The following is an 18756-nucleotide window of genomic DNA, read 5'->3' on the forward strand; positions in this document are numbered from 1 at the left end:
GGGAGAATTATATCCACTGTATTCATAGGACAGTGAACAGAAATGCCCTTTAGCACAGTGTGTATTCTTTGGTAAAGGAAACTTTTCCTTTGGAGGAAAAAGTAGCAAGCACAGTGTCATCTATAGGCTCCCAGAAAACCCCAGAATATTGCTGTGTTCCTTCCCCCATATCCATTCTTAAGACACTGCGCTGACATTTTTATCTCACGGCTGAAGTTAAATTGTGTAAATCCCAAGAACAATTTGCTGTTAATTGCAAGTCTGCCTGTAGTGATGATATAAATTTGTTGGAGCAGTTTGTGCTATGTGGTAGTACAGAAAACTGATTGTGTTTGAATTAGGGGGCATCAAATCTGTGAACAGAGAGAGCGTACAGTTGCATAACCCATACTCTGAGACATAGCTGGTTCACACATTCACTTTCATCATTGATTTCTCATCATTTTAGAGAACGTACGACCATGCTTGCTTCAAGAATTTCACTTGATTTGGTTTACTTTAGCTGCCTATAGTTAGCAGGCGACAGATGAGAAGTCCCAATGCATTGCTTCCTTGAAGTCTGCCATCGTGGTTCAAAGTGCCAGTTACCACGTCAGATAACATTAGAAGAAGCTGTGCCAGTATTTATTTATCTACCAAGGATGAGGTTACATATGAAAGCAACAGGGTAGTTGTGGAATTCTTCTAGCAAACGTTTAGAGAACAGATCTGTGCTCCAAATATAACTTCCATTCTCTCCTGGCTTTGTTCTAAAAAAGGGCATGCCACAAGGATGCTAAATATCCAGAAGTGAGGGCTGTGTTAAAGGAGACTCTAAATGCCACCCAACCAATTCCCTCTTGCTGGCAGCAGTTATTTCCACGAAAAGCTGCAGTTTAGACTAATGTTTACTACACAAATACCTGGAATCCTATTCCTGGCTACCTAAATTATGTACACAATTATAGATCATTGTATACAAATTGACCTTTTTCTCTTCCATGTCAACTGTTTTATGTTTGTCTAAGCAGCCACTAGTGTGCTGAGGTCTAGTTTTGCCCTTTACTGTGTTTTAAGTAAATATTAACATCAGGCTGCGTGACAAACGAAAAAGCCCATCTCATCTTAGTAGTTTTCTGTTATGTGTCATCAGATGCCCTTCTAATGTTCACTGTGTATACTAAGAAGGTTTAAAATATTTGTCTTGGTTTTCGTGGTGGGGAATAGATTTTTTTTTTACCGCTTTTATTATAATGCCGTGAAATCAAGCCCTGCAATATTCTGCTATACGCAAGCCCTGTCTCATATCATTTCTGTATGGCTTAATGTGTTGTGTTAATACTTATACTATGCTGCAGGTTCTTCCTGGTGGTCCCAGACTTCTCAAATCCTAAAACATTGGTTATTGAATGTCCCATTTTTGTTGATTGTACTGACTCACTTTGTGTAATCTGTCTTGAATTCAGTGTTCCCTCTAAGATGAGTGAGTGTGAGCTAGCTCACCATTTTTTAGCCTCCAGCTCACAGATTATTGTCTCAGCTCAGAGCAAACTGATTTATGCACTAGCTGAATCGCTCGCTCACAACTTTAATGCCAGCGGCTCACAAAGTAGAATTTTTGCTCATAAGACTCTGCAGCTTAGAGGGATTTCTGCTCACAACACTGTGGAGCTTAGAGGGAACATTGCTTGAGTTCCTGTGAGAAAGGTGGACAATAAAGAAAGAAAGAAATAGAGTTATGAAGGACGGTGAGCATGATACAGCTAAAGGAGGTGATCTTACCCGATTCCCCCCTTGTTGCTGCGGCTCCCTGTTCTTTGGTGTATTTTGCTTGTGAGGCTCCCCAGATCCTCAGAGAGGCATTTTGGGACAAAACAGGGGAGGGCAGGGAAAGCTCCCCTGCCACCTCGTCCCGTGAGCACTTCCACTGGATTCAGCCTAAGCACTGGTAGCCAGCCAAGATCTATGCTGGCTGCCGACTCTACATTCCTACCTGTCACATTTAGGAGGAGTGCGCGGACTTTTCCCTGACCCCGTGGCAGCTCAGAAGTGCTCAGAAAGCAGCGGGACTTTCTGCTACTTACCCGGCTATCTGTGACATCAGGGAGATCTCCCTTCTCCTGAAGCTGGAGGGAGAGGAGGGGTTCCCGGCTGTGTTCCCTCTAAGCTGAGTTGGTGTGAGCTAGCTCACAGTTTTTTAGCCTCCAGCTCACAGATTTTTGGCATAGCTCAGGGAGGAGGGCTCCAGAGCAAACTAACTGATGCAGTAGCCAAATCACTTGCTCACAACTTTAATGCCAGTAGCTCACAAAGTAGAATCTTTGCTCACAAGACTCCATAGCTTAGAGGGAACATTGGACTTCCCAGTGACCTCAGTAGGAACTTGTATTGCCAGATTAAAAGATGCATTTGCAGGGGGTGACTAGACCAAGGTCGCTTGTGGACCTCTAGTGTACCAGAACATTTTTCTACAGAGGAAGGATGTCTGTTTTTTTGGAAAGAATCAGTTCTGTGGAGGAAAATGGTTGAAGTGGGCCTGAAAAATTCATATTTTTATATTGCATGCTATATTGAGTGTTGACTTCTCCTGTGCTGTATGATCAGTGTTTATGATCTTATGGCATTTGCGTGCAATGGGGCTTTGTATTTGTAAAACATTCTCCTTTGAATATTATTAGAGAAGATTTAGAATGAATAACGAAAAACGGTGCATTTTTCATGTTCTTTTCCTTCTCTTTCTAGGTGTGGTCACTGTAAAAACCTGGCTTCCACTTGGGAGAACCTCTCAAAGAAGACTTTTCCAAGCCGAATGGATGTCAAGATAGCAGAAGTAGACTGCACTGCTGAACGCAATGTCTGTAACAGATATTCTGTAAGTGTGCATACTAAATGTTGAAGTTGCTGGTACATTGCCTTTACTGTAGGGTGCTTTGGAAGGCAACTGTAGGCTCTCTCTCAGAGGAGAGGGTGAACAGAAGTTTATTATGATTACATATGAGAAATCCATGGGCTTCTGTACATGTGTCAAACATACCAGTCCCCCCTCTGGCTATTAATTAATTTGGGGAGTGGTTTGCTGGCTGCATTCAGGAGGTTATGTAGGACTTTCTGCTTCACCCTCTGGATTGTAGCCATAGCCTTGAATTCCCACCACGCCTTCCTGGAAACTGAACGACATCTTGACCATCTTTCCTGCAAGGTATAGGTAAATGACTGACATGTTGTGCAGCAAGGTGATTGTGGCAGTGGTAGTGACTGAACAGAGCTCAGATGTTGCTCTTGAAAGCTGAGATTCATCCGTACAAGTACTATGCAGTACAGGGGCTGAGTACGGTGATTTTTCAGGTGATGCATGTGTACCAGAAAAATAGTGTTGCCTGAGGTGGCTGTTGTTGCTTTCTAATGCTCTTTACATTTTGCTTTCCTCATGAAGGTGCGTGGCTACCCGACGCTGATGCTTTTCCGTGGTGGGGAGAAAGTGAGCGAACACACCGGAGCAAGAGATCTTGAAACACTGCATAACTTTGTTTTGCGGCAGGCAAGGGACGAACTGTAAAATGTACCTGTTTGGATACCACTGCCCTTGGCTGTGTCTGCCCAGTAAACATGGGAGTTGAATCATGATAATGTTACCCGTTTTCCAGTAGTGGTTATTGGGAAACTGAATGTACTAAAGCGTGGTATCTTCTGAGCATGCGTGTGTGTTTCCTACAGCCCTGCTACGCTGGCTCTGGGGGAGGCGTGTAACAAGTAGCCACTTGTTCAGATTGAGAATATTTTCAGTATCGGTTTGCATTAATGAACTTCCTGTGTCGAAAAAGTAAATTGTCTCTTTGAGACAAAAATAAGCGAGGAAAGGTTAAAATGAAAGGTGGTGGATTATTTTCATTTGTGGGTGAATCATGTTTGAAGACTTGCATTCATGCGGCTCTCAAAATTGCACGCCGTAACTTTGATTGTACTGGTAAATTGCTACCCTTTAATGCGTCTCATTCAGCTGCACACTCAGAAGCAGGTTAAAAAGGAAGTTAAAAAAGGAAACGCACACGCACACTTTAGGAAGATATTCCTGTCCCGTGTGGGCTGCTTGATTCCTGCTCTTGATTTCTCCCATCAGGAGAGACTGGCAAGGAAGCATAATGGTACTCAATTGTGTCCTTGGTTATCACTGAATGATGCCATGGGTTAGGTAGTTTTCATCGGTTCAAAAGCTGTCAGTCCCTTTTAGTCTGCAAAAACAGTTTGGCTCCCTTCATGCATAATCGGCATTCTTTTAGCGGATCGGATAACAATGCCAAGATCTGATTTTATTTTATTTTTAAAAAAATCCCTGCTTGGAATCATTAGCAGAATGAAGAGGTTTTTAGAGGTACATCAGAGTCTGTGGCTTTATTATTCTCTGTTGAGCAAAATTAAGAGCTGCTGACAAGTCATCTTCTCTTGTCTTAAATATTATTGCCAGGTACTGTAAGCACTGGAATCAAACCTCTCTGCAGAATCTTTCCACTTTTCATTTAGAGCACATTCTCACACCTTCCTTATGTCTGAGTTTAGGATGCTTTCCATACAAGGGATGGGCTGGTGTGGCTGCTGAAAAAACGCAGTAGCCATACGGCAGGTTTCCCTGCTCCAGCCCGGGCCACCACCCCTTCCCCTGGACTACCACTTTTGCAGATTTTTTTAAAAATCAGCACTAGAATATTGTCATTTTGATATTACATTATACCAATGTGTGTACCACCATTTTCTTTTAAAGTAAGCCTGTAGCCCCTTTCATTGCAGAGATGCTTTTATACTTAGGTCTCTGCAATAGAAGATACTTGAGACTTTTCTCTTTCAGTGAAAGCTGGGAATTCAGAGAACCTGGTACACATATTGGTATAACGTTATATTGATAGAATTATATTCTAGTGCTGATTTTTTAAAAACAAAATTAAAAGCTAGCAGGGGGAGGACATGGCTGCTGCAGAGGCAGGGTGTGGGGGAATGGCTGCCACGTGAGTGGGAAACTGAAATTCCTCACCTACACAGTAGCCATCCAGGCTTTACTGCAGTCTTTCCCAAAACTTTGGAGCAAATCAGATTCAAGAAAGATCGGAGAAAAGCCGGGGGGACCCCAGGAGGTGCACAAAAGCATCACGATGCTGTAGGAAAGCAGGGGGAAAAACCCACTTCCCAAAACCATTGCATTTGGGGCAGATAACTTGTGCAGAAATGGCCTAGTGGGGCATAATGAAAGTATTCCATGTGAGAGTTAGAATCAAAGCCAAAGAATCTCAAGTGCAGGTTGTTTCATGAACATACATTGTCATTTTGGGAAGGAGCTGCCGTTTGTTCACATACAGATACTTATGTGTAGAAAGATGCTATTACCATGTGTCTGATATCAGTTTCACTAGCCATGTCTATATTTTACTGTTTGTACTGTAGTGCATTCTGTCTATAAGAGGCCCAGGTCCCGCACAGCATTTTTTAAAAAGAGTGAAAGCTGGACATACGGCAGATTCATCAGATCACCATGTAGATTTCTGCCTTAAACGGAGCCTTTATTCATGACGGCTTTTTAAAAAAAACCTCCTAACGAAGCACAACCTCGTGAGCGCGCTGAGCTGTGACCCACGAGTTTCTTGTACAAAATCAAGTGGTACAATTGTTTACACACATACTTTCTGAATAAAATCTTTTTTTTACAAAAAAAATCCCCTTTGTTTTGCTAAATGATAAAATTAATATATTTGACAGTTGCAATAAATTATAGCTTTTCATTTATTTACAATACGTCTTTTTATAAATGCAAGTAGTCAAAGGGGGGAGGGGGGGAGTGCACTTTTCTTGTCATTTATGCCTGGGGGAAATTTTCCCTGGTGTGGAACCAGGTCTAAGGCAATATATTATGTACATTAAACCATTCATTATGGCTCAAAGGGATAGGGAGGCATTACCAGAAAGTATGAACCCATGCAAGAAGACTGGTGAGTCCATTCCTCACCTCTACCTGGTCAGAATCTGTCTGTGTTTTCAGGTGGGCTGGTAGGCTTGAGTGTTCAATCAACCTACCAGCAGTTGGAAGGCTTACCTGCTCTGTTCCCCCAGCTTTGCCTCCTTCTTTCTGTGTTGCTAGATTGTTCAGGTGAGCAATGAACAGCAACCTTTTGATACAGTCTTTTAACACTTGGGATGATCCATTTCTGTCTCTCATCTCAGGGATGTTACAGAGACAAAGTTTATGTTTTGAAGATCCTCACTTTTAACCCTTGTCTGGAGCCACATCCATTAGGCAACGACAGGAATTTACGCAGTTGTCCACTTTACAGTTGGGTAGTTCGACATATGTTTTTGCTGTTCACTCGAGGCATGGGAGTGTATGTGTGTTTGTACACATACACAGAGAGAGAGCAGTTACGGTAGCAGAATTTACCCAAAAAGTCATCAGAAGTAGCAACTGAGTAATACAAAAGCTGCCTTACGAAAAAAGTGTACAAACAGCTTCTTGCTGTCCAGTGACTGCTGGGAAGGCAGAAGGTGTGGATGAGTAATCATTTGCTTGATAATCAGGCACTAAAGGTGCATTTCCAGTTACATTGTTCTTGGGGGGGGGGGGGGTTGTAGGAATCCGGCAAAGGGTGAGCTTCCTATTAACAGGTTTGTTCATTTTTTCCTTGAGCTTCTAGGAGGAAATCCAAGCGCAGCAGTTTGCCCAATGCAAGTGGTCTGATTTGCATACCTTTACAGTTATGTTTGGAATAGCTTAGTTTGGTTATACATGTCAGAGCTCTGCTTCTTTCCCCCCATGAATTGTACATTTCTTGTCCCTGTGGCATGGAACTCCTCACTGTGGCATCAACTAGAATTTGATGAGCGCTTGCTTAGTGCAACTGAACTGAAGATCAAAGCCGGCAGGTGTGTATCTGTACCTTTTTGCTGCATACTGTAAGCCATACTTTACCGTTTACGCTAGGTGTACTTTTTCGTTGTGAAACCAAAAGAGCTACCGTTGTGCAATCACTTCAGAAGTGAGCATGTAGTGCTGGAGTTCCTTAGGGTTTTGCTCCTTGCTCCTTAAGGCACAATACTTGTCTAGAAGTGTTTGGTTTTCTCTTTGAGGCACTGGATGAAAGTCACTAAGTACAGCATACTGAGTCAGTCAGTCTTCTCAGTGACACCCACATGCTCTTACCACCATATTCCTGTACTTTTTCAAAATGACATTGGAATTGTCATCAAAGTAAAGAACTGATATCGCGTGAAGTTTTGTTGGAGCACAGCATGGTTTAGGAACGTACTTCGGATTCATAAGATGAACCTGTTTAAGGAAAGAAAAATCGCCAGTTTCATTTGTAGTTTCAGCCTATTTTTTAAAAAAATCTATGCCATTTTATCTTCACAGCTACCCTGTGAGGTGCAGGTTAGTTATTTTCCTGCCTTAGTCCACATTACCTCCTTTTTCACGGTGGATATATAAAAATATATACATATATTATACACTATGATATATAAAAATTTTAAATTTTACACTGAAAGGGAGAAAGAGAAACTGTTCCCTGTCCCTAGAATTACTGATGATCTGACAGCAGTGCGTGTTCTGAAAAACAAAGGCTTTTATATTATGTCAAGGATCCCTTGAACATTCCGTCTCCTAGGAGAACTAGAGGTGGTGCTGGAGTCAGATGTGAGGGTCCTAGATTCATATTCTCCATTTAGGCAAGATTTCCTACCTAAAAGGGTTGCTGTGAAGCCAAACAGCTGTTCTCAGCTCCATAGAGGAAAAGTGGGATACAAAATTAAAATTCCCGAATTTACGTACATCTCTTGTCTTAGGCTGATATTTTTCTCTTACTGCCCCATCTCAGTTCTCTGCTCCTTACTGCTTGGATGACAACTGCTTACACTCATGGGCCAGAATTATAATCCTGAGTATATGCTGCAAATACTTTTTCTTGGCCACCCTAACATACCCAATGCACATGTGGGGAAATCATTCCTCTTCCATCAATCTCATGCTTCTAATGTACGAAAGAGAGAGAGATGAAGTGGAGCTTCTTCCTCTGCCTCTCCCCAAACATTACCAACTCTACTTTGTAGAGCGGTGGCAGTGAACTATATAATTACTGTTGTGGGCTAGACTTAAATTTTATACTTACCAGCGTTTGTACAATGGCATGATTGGTGGCATTCATGTGAGCATTAAGTGGGAAGGAACATTCTCCATCACAGTAGTTTGCTGCATAGCCCTTTGGTGCAATTATCCAGTCCTTAATTGCAAAAACATATATATTATATATACACCTCATATAATTAATACTGGGTGGTTTTCTTAATTGATGTGCAGACTTTCAGCAGTAAACTATCAGAATTCTCTGTGTCAAATTATACACTATAATTATATTATGAAGGTCTGATTCTTTCCTTATACCTGAAACAACTATCGCCTGCCTGCCAGATTTTCTGGACATTGATACAGTGTAAGAGGGAAGCACAAAATGTACTGATAATTCCTTATACAGCCACTAACGCCCTCATTAGTTTCAGCAAGTCTTGGCTGCTGCAGGTATGGAATATTAAAGGTATGATTTAGTGTCCCATTGAATCCCCTCCCATGTGCGTGCAAAATTTCCATCTGCCAACCCCCCCCCCCCTGTCTGCTTCTCTTCCATGTGCAAACAGCTGTATTTGCTCAACAGCACACACAGGATACAGTCTGGATCATGCCCATGAATACTTCACTAAAGTTGGCCATTATGATAGTTTGTTACAGGCTGACCTGTGATGGATTCAACACTTGCTTAGATCATGATATGACATGCCAGGGTCTGACCCACTTTTCAAACATGTTGCAAAGTTTGAGTTGCCATCTAGAGTCGTGGCAAACCATTCACAGTTTTTGTACAAATCCACTGAAAGTCTTTCAAAGCACAATGAATTAAAATCATTTCACAGCCATTCAAATCCAGCAACGTGAGAACTGTGCAGAGGTTAAATGCTGTGAATAGGAGCCAAGTTTTATAAACCTTAAGACTGGCTTGGCTAATACATGTCTTAGGGAACCATACTACCCCATCATGTATATTGGAACATGCAAGGGCGTAACAGAGCAAAGAGGTTAAAAGGGAAGAGATCCCCATTCTCACTCGTCACCAGGGGGCCCTTCCTAAAAGCAAGTAAAAGAGAAATGTACAACTTCAACCATCAGGATAAGGCTTAACATGGTAACAGAGAAATGAAAAGAGGAAATGGGGTGAATCTTAAACAAGAATTACGAGGCATCAGAGATTAATGGGATGCTGTTATCAAACAAACAATCCAAATAAGAGAATAGCTATGGGTCTGGGGAATTCTGCTAAATATTTAACTATGGTAAACATATATGCAGTATTTCAAACTGCAGTTCTGATGGTATTTGATAACTGAAGTTATGTGTACGTGTAGCACAGTTTTAGATAGAATGCTGCCGTTGGACCATTATGCACACACATCTTACTGCAAATTTTCCAAGCAGTAAGCCATTAACCTTGACTTTGGACTCTGTTTCTGCCTTTTTCCTCTGGTGTATTCATTCTGCAGCTACAGTTTTAAAAAATCACTTTTTTCTATATCGGAGTGGAATGTCACTTGTGACGTGTGGGGGTGGCATCCAAAGGTTTTTTTATATGTTATTGCCCTATTGCAGCTGTGCAGTAGTGTCCAACAAGCACCTTCCATTTAAATCACTGTGGTTCAGGTTTTGCGCATACACTTTAGCGTTACTTCGTTGAATGAAAGGGAACAGAAAGAAACAGGCAAAGGGAAAACCAGTGTTGAAATTGACAAGACTTTTTTTTGGAAACTGACAAGCAGCTGCGAAGCACTAGGGGATTCTCTGCTGTGTTATCAGCCACTGTGAAAAATGAGAGTCACACAATCACCTAATATGGGGGAACATTATGAGTGTACAGAATGCACAGTAGAACTCACTGGCACTGCAAACTGTGAGAGGGCAGCTGGGCTCATCTGGGAACAGCCGCACATCTGGAAGGATGTGGGCATCTAAGCCCCCACACACCTACTCCCAACACCGTCACCCTTTTCTCCCCCACAGATAAGTCTGGGAGAGATTTTGGGGGTGGGGGGAGAGCTCTCTGGCCTTCTCCCTGCTTCTGGATGGGTTTGTCATGGGAGGTGGTGGGTCTTCACCCCTCCATTCCCCCTTCCCTCCCACCACTGTGGTCATTCACTTTTCTCAGTTTTAAACAAACAGCAGCAGGCTCTTGCATGTTGCTGTGAGTGGCGAGATGGTTAAGCCAGGAGACATCGCCCCTGTTTCTGCATGCATGGAGGAAGAGCAGCAGCAGTGGGTGGGATGGAGGAGCCGTGGAGGATGCTTCCTTCAGAGCCAGCCGCACCAGCAGGGCGCTGGACCCACTTGAGTTCCTCTGGCGGCCCCAGACTGTCCTCTGCCTCCTGCTGCTGCCTCTGCCGCCAATGTCCTGTGCACAGCCTCATTCTTGAGCTGCCTCCCACGTTGGGCAGGCTCCCCTTCTCCTCGCCACCACTTGGGCTGGCAAGGCAGCAGACAGGACCATCCAACGGAGAGTGTGCTGTGCTACCCTGGGCAGGAGCACCCAATTAAACTTTGTTGCTCTTAAAGGTGCCACTGGACTCAAACTTTGTGTCAATGAAAAGAGTCTCCTCTAAATTACCCATGAACTGCAAACGCAGGACAGCTAGACAATGGCCCCGGTCACACGGGCAGGAAAATGCGGGGGGAAGTGTGGCTGTTTGCCCCGGGGCAAAATAACGCGCAGCTGCGCAATCAGACGTCCCGTAGAGGTCCTGTCAAGGTCCCATGGTTAGGGGGGAGGTGCCGATCACAGGACAATCCTGCGGCGCGCCAAAGAAGCAGCCTCTATAGCAAAAGGCTCCGCAGGTTTAACCCCTTCCAGGGCTGCAGAGGAATGCAAACTGTGTCCTCCGTCCGGTCCCCTCCAGGAGGAGCATCAGCCGGGCCGCCCTCCCACCATGTCCCCCCTGCACCTCCCCCTCTGCCACCCAGTGCAGAGAGTTCCTCTCGAGCAGGCCGAGCCAGGAGTGGGGGGGTACGGAAAAGAGGAGGGGGCTGTGTTGTTTGTTTTTAAACGAAGTGTGCGCACGCGCCGTTGGGTGCTCATGCGCATCCCGTGGAGACTTGGGGGGAAAAAACCTTTTAGCGATGGGACATGGGCGGGCGCCGGATGCCACGACCTACCACCGGAAACGCGATCAGGCGCCCGCCCTTGCCCTGCAGTTTCCGGAAACTAGTACCTCGGAGGTACTAGTTTTTTACCCCGCATCTTTGGCGGGAAGCCTCGGGTTCGTACGCTTCCCAGATGGGGCGCTGTGATCGCGCCCGGAAAATCCGCCTATCTTCCATCTCTGTAGTGTGGCTAATGCTCCGTGTGATCGCAGCCTATGATCGCTTGTAGCAAAAAATGTTTTAATGTAAAGCAATGAGGGAATGGCAGAAGGTACAGAGTGGGCGGAACAATGTGGGTGTGGGAATGGCCTATGCGGGGCTGGGGAAAGGGCAGGGAGGAAAAATCCAAGGGAATCTGTATGCTTTTGGATTACCTTTGGTTTGGAAGCGAAGCAAGGGAAAACCCTTCACAAAAGCACTCTCAGAAGTGAACAGGAATCGAACTGAGTGTTGAAGGGAGGAAAACCAATTCAGAGCGAAAAATAAAACCCGACAGACATGCACGGTTGAAAGCAAGACAAAACACCCGTGCATAATAGGCCCTAGTAACACTCTGGATCCAGAACTCTATATTTTTGAAACAAATTTTAGACACAATATAGTAAATCATCAAATGTATGACTCTCCTGAACCCCAAAATAGTACTTTGGAGATTCTCAAAGGGTATTGCAGTAAAGGATTATTAAGATCATGTGCCTGCCACCTGGAGAACAAATGTGTTTTGTGCAAATCAGCTGAAGCACTGATCTTAACAAAATGACTTCCAAAAAATTGGACTGGATTTTTTAACCAAAATTACTTACTATAAAATGGCAGTAGAAAAGTAGATAAGTTTGTCAGTATTGTGACCATCGCTTTAGGAACATGTCTACAGAGGTAGAAACAACCACATACCTGCCATCCCAGGTCCTGGAAGCTAACATAAAGCTCATGCTTTCTGCAAGCTGTTTTTAAGTCACTGCTGTTGTAATCTGTTAGGAAATGTAAGAAAGAGAGAGAACGCATAAAACTGGTGTCTTTAAACCTCTTAGCACCACAGTGTTGCCGAAGACATTTTGTGGCTCTAAATTTAAGGTCTTGCCAAGTCTTTTTCATGCTGCTCATTTTTGATCAGGTTATCTGACAGGTTGTTCATCTTCACTCTTCTTCCTTCAAGGCTAGATGGTTTTGAATGTAGCGTTGGGGTAGGAAAATGTTGGGTGAAGGCAATACTCTTAGCTGGAATCACCATGAGATGCACGGTAGAAAGCTTATTGTTCTGTCTCCCCTTGGGGAAAGATGGTTCTTCAGTAGCCCTGTGGTTGATGTCAGGGGCTGGTATCCTACCACTCCACTCAACAAAACGGAAACAAATCAGGACTTCACATATATCATACCCACTAGTATGAATCATTCTCAATTTTTCAAAGTTCTGTTTGAATTAAAGAAGAACTGAATATACTATTCTACCTGAGGTTTTAACCAGCACCAGCAGCCCAGTACAAACAGCCCCTTCCTACCGCACACTGACTGTGTTGGGAGGGAGAGCGTGCACAACTGTGTTCGCCCCGCCCCGTCTCCACACAATTGCCTGGTTGCCTGCAGAGGGTGACTGTGCAAAGACAATGGCAGTAGACTCCTGCCCCCTTATGGGTGGGGCCAGCAGCCAATCCTAATGAGTTTCTGCTTTTGGGTGTGGCCTATTATGCTAATGAGTTCCTGCTGGGCGTGGCCAACTCGGGAGCCAGCCGGAACTCCGTCCCTGCCCCGCATATATCATACCCACTAGTATGAATCATTCTCAATTTTTCAAAGTTCTGTTTGAATTAAAGAAGAACTGAACATACTATTCTACCTGAGGTTTTAACCAGCACCAGCAGCCCAGTACAGACAGCCCCTTCCTACCGCACACTGACTGTGTTGGGAGGGAGAGCGTGCACAACTGTGTTCGCCCCGCCCCGTCTCCACACAATTGCCTGGTTGCCTGCAGAGGGTGACTGTGCAAAGACAATGGCAGTAGACTCCTGCCCCCTTATGGGTGGGGCCAGCTCACCTGTGCCTGCTTTCCCTCCACATGGAGCCGTCTGTACCAGCTAATATTAAGGTATTTCCCAACTCCAGGCTGCCATGTTTTTGTTATCATGATATAAAGCCAGTTTGGTGTAGTGGTTAAGTGCGCGGACTCTAATCTGGGAGAATCAGATTTGATTCCCCACTCCTCCACTTGCAGCTGCTGAATGACCTTGGGCAAGCCATAGTTCTGGCACAGCTGTTCTTGAAAAAGAGCAGTTTCTGTCAGAGCTCTCTCAGCCCCACCTACCTCACAGGGTGTCTGTTGTGGGGACGGGAAGGGCAAGGAGTTTGTAAGCTGCTCTGAGACTCCAGGTAGTGAAGGGCGAAGTATAAATCCAGTCTCCTCCTCCTCCTCCTCTTCTTCTTCAGTACTAGTAATTTGGAATCCACCAAGATACCATTCTATTGCCTTACACAGTTTGAGTGGATCTTTTAAACAGCTGCATCTGTGAGTCAGGATGCTACCAACTAGTCTTCGTATTTCACTAACAGTGTCATTCTAAACAGAATTACACTGACTTCAATGGACTGAAAAAGGTGTAACTCTGCTTAGAATGTCACTGTAACTTACCTTAATACAAGGTGGTTTTTTATTTTTAACATTTCAGTGGTTTTTTAAAGGAGAGAATAATCTTATATTTGGATACAAATCTATACACATCCTCTGTGCCTGCCAGAGAGGCAAGAGGTCCTGCAAGCTCCATTTCACAGGCTCAAAGTGCTACCAGTGCACACTTTTCCTTAATGCTTTCTGGCTAAGTCAGAAAGTGCAAAGGGAGAGGAAGTCCAGTCAGCTACCGAGGAGGCTGGAAGCAACTTGTGCGAATGCACTGGGGGGGGAGCACTCTCTTCCTTTGTGCCTTCTGGTTCTGGATCAACTGGACCAGTAGTAGTAGTGGTAGAAGTAGTAGTAGTAAGTAGTAGAAGGGGGGGGGGAGAGGAGGTTGGATTTATACCCCACCCTTCACTTGGAGTCTCAGAGCGGCTTACAATCTCCTTCCCTTCCCCTCCCCACAACAGACACCCTGTGAGGTAGGTGGGGCTGAGAGAGCTCTGAGAGAACTGCCCTTGAGAGAACAGATCTGAGAGAACTGTGGTTTGCCCAAGGTCACACCAGCAGCTGCATGTGGAGGAGTGGGGAATCAGACCCGGTTCTCCCAGGTTAGAGACTATGCTCCTAAGCACTACACCAAACTGGCTCTGAGGTGCTAAGGCAATCCCAGGGGCCATGGTTGCTGTGACAATGGAGCCCATCTTGGGGTAGGGGAACTGGGAAGATAGAGGTTGAACGGAGGAGGACACGGCTGGCTGGCTCGCCTCTTTTTTGGGGGGAGGGGGGTGTCTTAAATTCAGTGTCATCTGTTTTTATGTATAGCCTTCTCTCTCTCTTTTTAGGGAAGTTGTCTTATCAAGGTCATCTTCCTTTCTAGTAAATATGGTACTGGAGATGCCACATACAGGGCTTAAGAGGATGAGGCAAATTTTTAGGTGCAGCTGTTTGGACAGGAAAATATTACTTCCAGAAGTCTCTATGGAACTTTTAATGATTCTGGCTTGAAAATGAAATGCAGATATTTATTTTAATGAAAAAGTCTAATGCTACAAGCCCATCCAAGGGACTGTAGGTTTATAACTGAGTACAGTTATCAATAAGGTTCTCCAGCCTTCTACCTCAAAACTACAAGAAATTAAGCTGTTTGGGGTTTAGCTTTTTAAATGTTAAAGATTGTATTTCAGCCCTTCAAATAGGTTTCCTACAATCAAAAAATGTAACTAAGTTGTTAACTAGCCTGTGTAAATATGCACTCCCACCCACCAGTAATTTTGTATTTATAAAATGGGGTGAGTTTTCTAAATAAGCTTTCTACTTTGAACTTGAGGCCACTATATTTGACCACATAGACATAAAGGATTGTTTGGGGGGAGCAGGTTTCAGTTCAAACTAATAACAGAAATACATGATTAGGGGAATTCACATGGTGCAGATCAGATTGTAGATGGAAAATCCCACCACACTCCTTCATGTAAAGTTTAAAAATTGGCTCTAAGCTTAATAAAACCAGCATATCACCCGAAAGACTAGGTTGAATCTGTCTCATATTAGTTATAACAGAATGAGAACCAAAAGTCAGAAAATTAGTAAAAACTTCAACTTAACTTTTGATTAAATTTCAAATCTGCCTATTAAAGATTAATAAATTATAGATCTGTAATTTATTTTTTTAATGTCAATAAAACTTTGCAGAACCCCTTGTGTTCCTATGTTATGATTATTTGACGCAGCAAAAGAACAAAATGTAAGTTTGTGAGAGGTCCTGGACTTCTTTTTATTTAAGTCTCAGTGGTAGTGAATGGTCAAGTTTAGATCTCTGTGTGTGTGTGTGTGTATTCCAAATCATATGGATACAAACAGAAGTGATGGCCCCTGCACAACTAAAAAGCTGTACAGTGGACACTTCTCCAAACTGAAGGCCTGAGACAGATTTAGAGGAATTTCAGACAGACGATATAATCCGGAAGATGAATGGTTCCCAAACGGTTTCTGGTCTGTTATTTCAGACAGAACCGTTTTAGAACCGGTTCCCTACCGGAATATATTTGTAATTTCACACACAAACGCTTCTGTCCCGTTTAGGAAATGGGGCTGAAGCGTTTTACCTGTCAACCGCTTCCAAGTAGTCTTCCGTTTCCTCTCCCGGTTCCGATGCACTTTTTCCCGTCATTTTTTGCCCGCGCGGGCGATCTCCGGCTTTTTTTAAATGTTCGCTTTATAGCACTATAATGCTATAATGAAACAGCATTATATCAACCGCATTGGAATGCCTGGAGTGTTGTGTTATAGCACCATAGCACTATAGCACTCTAAAGCAAACGTTAAAAAAAAAGCCAGAGATCACCCACGCGGGCGAAAAATGGCTGGGGAAAAGCGATGCAGTCTGAAATGGCAAACGGCTTCAGATCCAGCTCTTTACCGGAAGGGGAAAGCCATGTGTGAAATGGCAGCCCTATACTGGTTTACTCCATGACGGATCAAAACCGGCTTCAAAACGAGTTAAAAAGGGTAATGTGAAATTCCTCTTAGTCTAAAGTGGAAACTGGCATTTTGGTTGTTTAAAGCCTTGGCATGCACCCAAGGAACAACACACCATTTTGTTTGGCCCACTGGGCTAGATCTCTGCCCAAGCAACCCTAGTAAGCTCCTGAGGTGCTGGAATGCCACTGGGGTTCAGCTTGCTCCCAGTTTGTCTGGCTGAATACAACTCTCCTCTCTCCCCGGCCCTTTTATTTGCTGGCACACCAACATCTTCACAAGCAGATGTTGTAGATTTGGGGCAGCTGAGCCAAGAATGTTGCCTACCCCTGGGTTAGACTCAAATAAGATTGATTCCAATGATCTTTCTCCTATGTTCTCAAAAACTTCTCTGACCCTTATCTTTGGCTAAGCAGATGTACAGTATTTACTGACGCTATCTCCCCTTGCCCCTTGGCTGCTGTTAAGAGGTTCACCAGGTTCCATAAGGAAATTAATACGCATAGTCCATCAAAACTATTTCGAAAGGGGTCTCTGGCAAAGCATCTCCTCCCATACACTATATTTAAATTAGGAGACAGATCTAGATAAAGACAAGTGGCAGACCCATGAGACGCGCAAGGGGAATCCCATCGCCGAGCCCAGAGCAGCTCCAGGCCCTACCACCGCCTTTGAGCCTGGCCCTAGCAGCGGCAGTGTCTGGGACCCACTCCAGGCCCAGGGTGGCTCCCAGCATCCACTGCAGCTGGAGCTGGCGTGGCTACTGGTGTTCACTGCAGCCAGGACTGTAGCAGGTCTGGGAGTCTGCCGCTGCAGCAGCTGGGCCCAGAGTGGTTCTTGGCTTCACCCACTGCCAGATCTGCAGGAAAAAAAGGTAAGAGAGTTGTCTGCGCAAGTGCAGATACTTTTTGGGGTAGGTGTAAACCCCCCAGTGTGGTTTTTTAAAAAATATTTCAGATTTTTCTGCAAACATGGGGATCTCCAAAGTTTGCAGGATAATCCGTTTGGCGTTGCTGTGATCCACTGATTTAGATTTCTGCAGATGGGGGCCACATATCTTTATTAGATATATAGATAAACTGGTCACATTCTTAATAACAGCCTATTTAGTCTCATGTATTTAACCATGATATATCTGAACTGTTCCTGTCTATATTTTCCCTGTCTAGAGAACCGTTACAGCACTCAAGATTGCTCACAGAATGCTGCTGAAGGCCGCGGAATGGGCCGTTCAGCTATAATACCCCAAACGTTCTGCATGAAAATATATCCGGCAAGGTTCTCCACCTTTCATCCCATTCAAGGTCTTAAAATAGATGACTGACCTCACCACAGTTTTAATCCACGGCTTAAAAAATTGCCGTGCAAGCTGCATTGGTTCCCTTATCTTCTCTCATATCCCTCTCCCTAAACAAAATGTCAGTATCCACCATTGCCTGAGGCCCCTTTGTTGACTATTAATTTTATAGCTGTGATTTGAAACTGCTAAGTTAAGCTTTGAGCTAAAAGAAAACTTCCTTTTCTAAAAAGAAAGACCTTGAAACAACATTGCGACTGTTTCCCCTCTTCTTTTTTTAATTTTGTCATCATCTGAAGTGTGGTTGCAGTCAGAGAAATGACTATATAAAAATGGCAATTCTGTGCTCAATATATCTACACAGTAAAAAGTTTTGTTTGTAGTGAACAGCAGGGAGAGGCAGGGAATCTATATTGCCTTAGACATCACCAACACAAGATGTCAGCCAAGTTACAGTTCTATAATAAAACCCTGGACTGGTGCACACATTACCTAAGTGCTTATTATATCAAAGCTGCAAGAGAGGAATCGGATTGCATAATGTAGGTCTGAATCTATTCCTCTAATTACTGAATTAGCAAATAGACTTTCAAGCAGATAATAGATTATAATGGTATATTCTATGCTGCCTGATATGTGTCACTGGATCAGAGTTGTTATGAGAGATAGCAGCTTTAGCAAAGCAAAGCATAAACTCTTTAAACATATCAAATAGCAGGAAAAGAGAAATCACAGAATTACAGAATAAAATCATAGAGTTGGAAGGTACGTCTAGGGTCATCTAGTCCAACCCCTCGCAGGACATTCACAAATACCTCCCCCCACACACCCCCAGTGACCACTGCTCCATGCCCAGAAGAAGACAAAAAACCTCCAGGATCCCTGGTCCTGGAGAAAAATCGCTTCCTGACCCCAAAGTGACGATCAGCATTTCCCTGGGTGTGTAAGAAAGGGGCCACGGGAACTAAGCACCGATGCAACCCTTCCTGCCCTCCCTTCTCATGATCTGCCTAAGTTCACAGAATCAGCATTGCTGTCAGATGGCCATCTAGCCTCTCTTTGAAAACCTCCAAAGAAGGAAGACCCAACGTCAAATGGATTGACTCAGTCAAGGAAGTCAGGGCCCTCAGTTTGCAAGATCTGAACAAGGCAGTTAACGATGGGATATTTTGAAGGTCATTAATTCAT

General features: G+C 44.0%; 2 protein-coding genes across 2 annotated transcripts in view; one reads left to right on the forward strand and one right to left on the reverse strand.

Moving 5' to 3' along the window:
- The window catches only part of TXNDC5 (thioredoxin domain containing 5 (endoplasmic reticulum)), a gene marked incomplete at its 5' end in the record, with an annotated part of 25575 nt that extends 20212 nt beyond the window's left edge, over positions 1–5363 (forward strand). The window contains 2 exons of the mRNA XM_015424146.1: positions 2722–2851; positions 3413–5363. Of these exons, the coding sequence (XP_015279632.1) occupies positions 2722–2851; positions 3413–3535 (253 nt within the window). The remainder of the gene's footprint in view (positions 1–2721; positions 2852–3412) is intronic.
- Positions 5364–5791: 428 nt separating this feature from the next.
- Positions 5792–18756, reverse strand: part of BMP6 (bone morphogenetic protein 6) — a 53630-nt gene continuing 40665 nt past the window's right edge. The window contains exons 6-8 of the mRNA XM_015424147.1: positions 12083–12159; positions 8121–8231; positions 5792–7282 (exon numbers count right to left, since the gene is read on the reverse strand). Coding sequence (XP_015279633.1) covers positions 7133–7282; positions 8121–8231; positions 12083–12159 — 338 coding nt within the window. The 3' untranslated portion in view covers positions 5792–7132. The remainder of the gene's footprint in view (positions 7283–8120; positions 8232–12082; positions 12160–18756) is intronic.

Source organism: Gekko japonicus, unplaced genomic scaffold (assembly GCF_001447785.1).
Source record: "Gekko japonicus isolate JY-2015 unplaced genomic scaffold, Gekko_japonicus_V1.1 scaffold1317, whole genome shotgun sequence".
Taxonomy (NCBI): Eukaryota; Metazoa; Chordata; class Lepidosauria; order Squamata; family Gekkonidae; genus Gekko; species Gekko japonicus.